The following is an 8,043-nucleotide window of genomic DNA, read 5'->3' as shown; positions in this document are numbered from 1 at the left end:
CTCTGAGCCTTCAAAGCTAGTAAGATTCAATAAGCATTCCATTGAGCCAACAGTTTACCAGGCTAACAGCGACTCTGGAAGTCCTGTGCAAGTAAATGATTACCGCCCTTGGGGAGCCCTCTCAAGATGACACACAATTGACACTCCAGTCTCCAAGACCTGGGAGTTCAGACATAAACTTAGATTGAGACAAAAAGCAACACCCCTAAGATTTTGCTCTGTTTGCTTGTTTTTTTTTTTTATTTTATTTTATTTTATTTTATTTTATTTTATTTTATTGTTTATTTTAAGGAAGGGGGCGTGAGAGAGGGGAAGACGTTAGGGTAGGAGGAAACCAAGCTCCCGAGCCCCTCCTCTCCCTCCTCTCCCTCCTCTTCTCAGGGTGGTCTTTGCGCACTGAAGGTTTTTGTTTTGTTTTGTTTGCTTTTTTTTTTTTTTTTTTTTTTTTAAGAAATAACCTTTCTGTTTTTCCTGTCAGCGTCCTGCCAGCCACTCAGCCAGAGGCCAAGGGGAGGCTCTGACCCGAGCTGCCAGTCAGGAAGGCAAAGATCGCCAAGCTTGGCTTCTGGGAGCGCTCAGGGCCAGGTGACACAGCCCTGGGTTCCCCGGCGCGGGCTTGACAGTTTCATCCCCGCCCACTCGCAGGAGAGCGCCCGGCAGGGCTGCACGCGCGCGCGCAGGGGACCATAAAAGCTGCAGCCGCGCGGAGACGGGGAGTTTGCCCACCGCCCCGGAGCCCCGGCCGCACCATGCACGTGAACGGCAAAGTGGCGCTGGTGACCGGCGCGGCGCAGGGCATCGGCAGAGCCTTTGCGGAGGCGCTCCTGCACAAGGGCGCTAAGGTAAGCAAGCGTGGCGCCCGGCCGCGGAAACTTGTCCTCCCACCCCGAGACTCCAGCACCAACCAAAGGACTCCCGCAGGAGACAGGGGGCCGCGCCCCGGGCTGCCCAACGTGCCGCTTTCAAAAGCTGCCAAGGCTGACGGTCTCGAGCAGACCTCCAAAGTGCCTAGGGAGAGACCCCGAACTTTAACTGCATAATCTGAGGTCCAAGAGGGGGAGCGTCTGGTGTTTATTTACTGTTCTTCTGTTTCACTAGCTGCGATGACCTCGATGCCTCCCTCTCCTCTCGTCCATAGGTAGCGCTGGTCGATTGGAACCTTGAAGCAGGTGTAAAATGTAAAGCTGCCTTGGATGAGCAGTTTGAACCTCAGAAGACTCTCTTCATTCAGTGCGATGTGGCTGACCAGGAACAACTGAGAGGTAAGAGAGGGGAATCAATCCATCAACACCGAACACGCCTTGAACAAGCAACGACCTGAAGGCAGCCCTGGCCAGAGAGCCAGCCTCGGTGCAGGCAGATCGGCTGCCTCCTGGAGAGCAGCCACTTCTGAACTCCAATAGATAGCCTGGACTGTTAGGTTTCCTACTGACATCCCGATAGCCATTAAAAACTAAGGGGGGAAAACCAAGACTGCTTGAGAAATCTTTTATTTTAGTCATTTGGCAGCACATGATGTAATCAAAATTCCTTTATATAGTCAAAGGCCGTGCTGCTGCAGTGATTACTGAAAGATTGAACTTGCAGATGGAACTTGGAAAGTTGAAATAGGCTAAGGAACTGTGGCAAACAACTCCCAGAAAGCTGGAAGATGCAAAGTTCAATGACAACCAAATGTGGCAATGTTTCCTTTTAAACATACTAGAATGCAAGTTCAAGGACCATAATCACAGACGTGCTAGATATTTCCAACCAAATGTTCTCTCTGATATGGTACTTTAAGAATAATAATAGCCGTACTGCAGTGTTAGAATTGCAGAAGAAAAGTTTCTATCAGACTTTCCTCAATGCTTTCCTGTTTCTGGTCTCCTCCTTTAAAATAGAACCATCTGCTTGTGAGATATCAAGGACAATATTGGTGTGCACGATAAAGAGATTTGGTCAAATGGAGCCCTGATAGATTTGTATGAAAAAAAAATTTCTGGAAAAATAAGTAGAAAAGTAATATATATGTATTTCACAAAGTTTATTTGAAAGACTAAATTGGGGGCACCTGGGTGGCTCAGTGAGTTAAAGTCTCTGCCTTTGGCTCAGGTCATGATCCCAGGGTTCTGGGATCGAGCCCCACCATCGGGCTCTCTGCTTAGCGGGGAGCCTGCTTCCCTTCCTCCTCTCTCTCTCTCTCTCTCTGCCTGCCTCTCTGTCTATTTGTGATCTCTGTCTGTCAAATAAATAAATAAAATCTTTGAAAAAAAAAAGAAATATTAAATTGTTAGGCACTTCATTAATCAAGGGGCCAAAAATCTTCCATAAAAGTCATTCTAGCACCCCATCCTTAAATAAACACTGAAATGTGAATTTCTTTGACACGTTGGGATATTCTGTATGAGGATGAAAATGAAGAGGTACCTTAGAAGGGAATGTTCCCCTCTAGCTAAAGATAATTGCTTTAAAGGATATTATGTAATTAGATCTGAAAACACTAATAAAGACCTATAACGTGAATTACAAGCACAACTAGAAGAGATCTTGAACCACAGTGCTAGTGGAATATAATTTGCCAGAGGATAAAGTTTTGTTGATTGTGCATGATATTTTGGATCAAGGATAAAGTCACGCCAAATTCCAACATCCATGCTGATGAAGTAGAAAACAGTATAGCTCATCTGAAAGCTATTTCTGCCTGAATTTATGTAGTTTCACATGTGACATTTAACCCTAATTGTTTTGCTTCCCAGTATTTAAAATTAGTATCCTGGCTGTAAACACATTCCTTAAGGTAAGTGATTGTGGAGGAGGAAACTCAGACACATCATGAGTGACCAGGAGAAGGCATGTTGGTCATGAGAAATCCACATGTTGTCTGAACATCAGCATTTATTTGCATTTAAGGAAGACATGGCCTTGAATCCAACAATTTTAGGATTTAATGCTATCTATAGCTTTTGAAACTGTTTAGGCTGTGGCCAAGGGAGACTTCTTTGAAATCACATAAATACAGAAGTGAAAGTTTCTTGGAGATGATCTGGATATAGTTCATATTACAAATGAAAATAATACAATGTCGTTGGGACGCCTGGGTGGCTCAGTTGGTTAAGCAGCTGCCTTCAGCTCAGGTCATGATCCCAGCATCCTGGGATCGAGTCCCACATTGGGCTCCTTGCTTGGCAGGGAGCCTGCTTCTCCCTCTGCCTCTGCCTGCCACTCTGTCTGCCTGTGCTTACTCTTGCTCCTCTCTCTCTGGCAAATAAATAAATAAAATCTTAAATAAAAAAAAGAAAAGAAAAGAAAATAATACAATGTCGAGAGTGTAAGTAAATTATAGAGTCTCCCAAGCTTCTAAATGTCAACAAGAGCTGAATTGTAAACTGTCTGAGCCTAAAATTCTGTGGTATGCCAGAGAGAAGATGATGAATTAGATATTGATAAGGGCAGAGTATAAGGAATGCAATAGAGACCAGAATGAAAAAGAAAATTAAAGAAGCAATTAGACTTATGAACTTAACAACCCAATTTCCTATAAGATGGATGTGATTTTTGAAGAGTAGAACATACTTCAGGTGGAATGCCAAAAAAAAAAAAAAAAAAAAAAAAAAAAAAGGTGTTCCTTAGATGCTTTCTGCTAGAGGGCCTTTCTGGAATCAATTTGAGATTTCAAGCAGTTTAAAAATTCCATGAAAAAGTAAACAGTTTTTATTTTGTTGTTTTCTATTCCAGTATGGTACAATACTATATATAATGGCCTTTGTAATATTTTTGGCAATTAACTTGCCTAGTAATTTATCCATTTGGGAACTGATGAATCCATGCCCTCTTCAGTATGCGTGGTAGTTGTTAATCATTCTAGATTTTGTTCAATCAAAATAAAGTTTGTGTGGATTTGCTGTTTTCAAGGAACTCATAGATGGGCCCTAAGACCAGAGAATACTTTTCTGGTATTTGGAAGAACAGCCATGATTGTTATCTAAAGTCTCAGGTAGTAGAGCTAGAACCAATTGTAAAAGGCCCAACAAAAGAATTTAAATCTATAGAACTCTTGTCAAATGCTGCTTTGAGAAATAATGTGTTTCCTGATACAAAAGTGGTAAAGCCAAGTATGAATGGCTGAGGAAGATTTACAAGGACTGGACTGGGTATGTGGATTTTGGACAACGTAATGGATGAACTTCTGGCCTGAGGATCTATGAAGACTTTGTCAGGTCCAGTGGAGTTTTTACACAAATGAGTAATACAAAGTAGCAATAATAGTGAGAAAGAGAAAAGAATGAATAGTCAATATTGAAGTTACAGTATCCAAATCAACTGGATGAAAAGTACACTTTTACTAGTTGGGATATCAGATTCTCTGAAATGATCATAAGGGATCTGAATACATGAGACGACTTGTGTTTAATATAACACATATTTAAAAAAGGATTTTTTTGTCATAGTCTAAGCCACAGAACTTCGGAAATTTCTTCAGGAAAGAATTTTAGAGTCTGTGAGTGCACACGAGTCAGTGTAGGGGGGAGGGAAAGAATCTTCAAACAGCGTTCCAACGAGCACAGAGCCCCCAGCGGAGCTCAACCTCACTTGACCTGATCCCAGGTCAGATTTTCAACCACCCAAGCCACCCAGGCACTCCAGATGATGCATTTCTAACAGGTGTCTAGGTAATGCTGTGAATACTGTTGGCTCACAAACCATGCTTTGGGAAGCAAGGCATTAAGTCTCAGTCTAAGAGCATATTTTTTATTACAAAAGTAGATAAATGAAAATTAATTTCAAGACACAGGGTGGGATTGAAATGTACATATGGAACACAAGACTATATCTGTAATGTCTTCTTTTTTTTTTTTTCTTAGATACCTTTAGAAAAGTTGTAGACCACTTTGGGAGATTGGACATTTTGGTCAATAATGCTGGTGTGAATAATGAGAAAAACTGGGAAAAAACTGTGCAGATTAATTTGGTAAGCTATCTTCGCCATGTTTATTGTCTAAATTTGTATAATAAAACAATGCTTCTAAAGAAGAAAAGGTTCTTACGTTCATGGAATCAATACAATGACTTACAACATAGAAAAAGGGAAGTTGCAGAAAGCTGGAAAAGAAGCATTTCCTTTTACAAATGGGAAGGCAGGCATTTGAGGCTTCTAATTATGCAAATAAATCTGTCTTAAAAATATTAAAAGGAAATATAAAAAAAAAACCTGTAGTTTACTGCATAACTTAGAAGTGAGCAAACTGTGGTCCATAGGTGAAACTAGCCTGCCACCTGTTTTTGTACAACTTAAAGCTAAGAATGAGTCATATATTTTTGAATTGTTGAAAAAATGTAAAAGTCATATGAAATACATGAATATATGGAACTCAAATTTCAGTGTCTGTAGTTTTCTTGGAGCACAGCTCTGGTCATCCATCTATGTATTGTCTATGGCTACTTTTTGCTGCAACAGCTGAGTTGAATAGTTGTGACAATGACCCCATGATGTGCACTAACTAAACTACCATCTGGCCCCTTACAAAAAAATGTTTGCCAATCCTGACTTAACTTGTTTAAAAACTAAGTCTTAATTTAATTCCAGAAATGTAACGGAAAGCAAGATTAAAGTGACTGTTACTTTGTAATTATTGGGATTTTTATCTGAAAGTCGGTATTTGTGTGTGTGTGTATGTGTTTATGTATAATTTCTACAATGTTTGATGATCAGTTAGCTCTTAAATTACAGAACTGTAGAATTAGAAAATAAAATTTCTGTTTTATCCTCTGTATCACAAGTTGATTGGTTATCCCATTTTATAAACACACTTGACATAAGATGTTGGGGTTCAGTAAAACTTAAGCCTTAGCCAAAGAAAGCTGTAAGGGCTAGGCTGTGTGTCGGGGTCACCCTGCCCTTGCTAAGGTCATTCTACAAGTCTTGCAAAGCAGGCATGTGTCAAGTACAGAAGAACCACTGTGTGTGTATCAACATACAGGGAGTGGCCCCCTACTTCACGATAAGCTCCTTAAAACAGGATGTGTTATGTTTTTTTTTTCTTTCTTTCTTTCTCAGTAATCAACACAATATCTTGAAGATAGTGCTTTATCAATAAATATTTGCCTTGAATCTACATTCCCATGAATAATTTCTTAACTCTAATAACTTGATGGGAGTAGTGAGAATTACAGTACCTCACAAAAGAGCTGAACCACTTTGATAAGGGTACAAAGTTTCTCCCCATACTTGACAGATACCTGAAGTTCTTTAATTGGGATTGAAAGGTACTCCTTCCAGCTCTTTTTAAAATTTGTCTCCAGTGTTCTTAGATATCATCAGTTTTCAGAATAACGTTAAAATTTATGTGTCAGATTTCTCCCAAAGTCTTTCTGGGAGATGTGTGTGTGTTTAGAGACCTGACCTGTCAATATTCATGTTAAATTTGTCTCTTGCTGACAGTACAGCATGAGCTCTTATTTTTTAAGTCACATCTGAGCATATCTACATTTTATATTTGTGGATTTAAGCCACTTATACTCATCATCACCCTTTATTGGGATTTATGTCTTACACTTTTGTTCATGTTTTATTTTTAAATTAATCTTTTAAAGACTTTATTTTAGAGAGAAGAGAATGAGAAGGGGGAAGTGCAGCAAGAGAGGGAGAGAGAAAGAGAAACAGACTTACTGTTGAGTACAGAGCGCGATGTAGGGCTCAATCCCAAGACCTGTGAGATCATAACCTGAGCTGAAATCAGGAGTCAAATACTTAACTGACTGAGCCATCCAAGCGTCCCTTCAGTTCATATTTTGAATTTACTAAGTTCTCTTTTTTTTGCTCTCGATCTTTTTCCATTTTTTTCTTAAATTCCACTGGATACCTCTACTTCTTCTCTACTGATAAGAAAATTGAACATTTTATTTTTTTTTAAGATTTTATTTATTTGAGAGAGAGCGAGAGCATGCATGCAAATGAGTTCAGGGGGGAGGTACAGACAGAGAAGGAGAAGCAAATTCCCCACAGAGCAGGGAGCCCGACTCAGAGCTGGATCGCAGAACCCTGGAATCATGACCTGAACCAAAGGCAGATGCTTAACTGATTGACACACCCCAGCGCCCTGGAAATTACACATTTTATTAATCTTTGGTGGTTGTCCCTGACTTATTATGAACCATATTTCATTGCATCCTGTGGTTGCCAGATGGAAAAAAAATGAATTGAAAACTTCAGGAATATTTAAGAATATATTTTTATAAACTTAATGGCACTTTCCACAACCACATAAGTGACAATAATTTCTTTGCATCAAGGTCTACTAGTGAAAAGGCACGAATCACACAACAATTTTCTCCCTACTGGTATTTTTAATAGTTTCATCTGTAATATCTATAGATATTTCATAGACAAAGATCACTACACTATGAAGTTCCTAAATTCGTTGCATTCATAATGGACACCTACTATGTCTTTTCCTTAAGAAATCAGTTGTCAGGGTGTCTATGTGGCTCTGTCAGTTAAAAAACTAAGCATCTGCCTTAGGCTTAGGTCCTGATCCCCGGGGTCCTGGGATGGAGTCCCTCATTAGGCTCCCTGCTCAATGGGGAGTCTTGCTTCTCCCTCTCCCACTCCCCCCTCCCCACTTGTGCTATCTCTGTTCTTTGAAATAAACAAATAAAATCTTAAAAAAAAAAAGACAGAAATCAGCTCTCAGAAAAGTGCAATGATTTGAGTTAATATAAAGAACATGAAAATAATGAAGACATTATCACAAAGAAAATGGGATTAGAATTATCAATCTTCATCTGGCTGAGAGGGCGTGTTTGCTCTAACATGTCCTGGGTGAATAAAAACTTCCTGCAGGCTAGAAATTCTTACAATATCTGCAAATAGAAAATTCTAGAAGACCAGGAGAATTTTATTTGACTCCTTTGATTACAACTCACTGTCTTGGATTCTTCCTCATTGAAATTATCTGGCCTTTATTTTTCTTTGGACTCTGCTGACATAAGGCACTCCTTAGCTTAACTCCAGGAACTAAGGACATTTATTTAACTTACATCTAAAGAGCGGGATATAACCTT

At 39.8% G+C, this 8,043-nt stretch overlaps 1 protein-coding gene across 1 annotated transcript in view; it reads left to right on the top strand.

The window, feature by feature from the left end:
* The first annotated feature begins 469 nt into the window (after positions 1-469).
* Positions 470-8,043, top strand: part of HPGD (15-hydroxyprostaglandin dehydrogenase) — a 29,016-nt gene continuing 21,442 nt past the window's right edge. Inside the window, exons 1-3 of the mRNA XM_004766088.2 lie at positions 470-842; positions 1,139-1,262; positions 4,845-4,951. Of these exons, the coding sequence (XP_004766145.1) occupies positions 750-842; positions 1,139-1,262; positions 4,845-4,951 (324 nt within the window). The 5' untranslated portion in view covers positions 470-749. The remainder of the gene's footprint in view (positions 843-1,138; positions 1,263-4,844; positions 4,952-8,043) is intronic.

The sequence above is a fragment of the Mustela putorius genome, unplaced genomic scaffold (assembly GCF_011764305.1).
Source record: "Mustela putorius furo isolate JIRA1106 unplaced genomic scaffold, ASM1176430v1.1 tig00000682_pilon_pilon_pilon, whole genome shotgun sequence".
NCBI classification, from domain to species: domain Eukaryota; kingdom Metazoa; phylum Chordata; class Mammalia; order Carnivora; family Mustelidae; genus Mustela; species Mustela putorius.
This window is presented reverse-complemented; position numbering and strand designations above follow the sequence as displayed.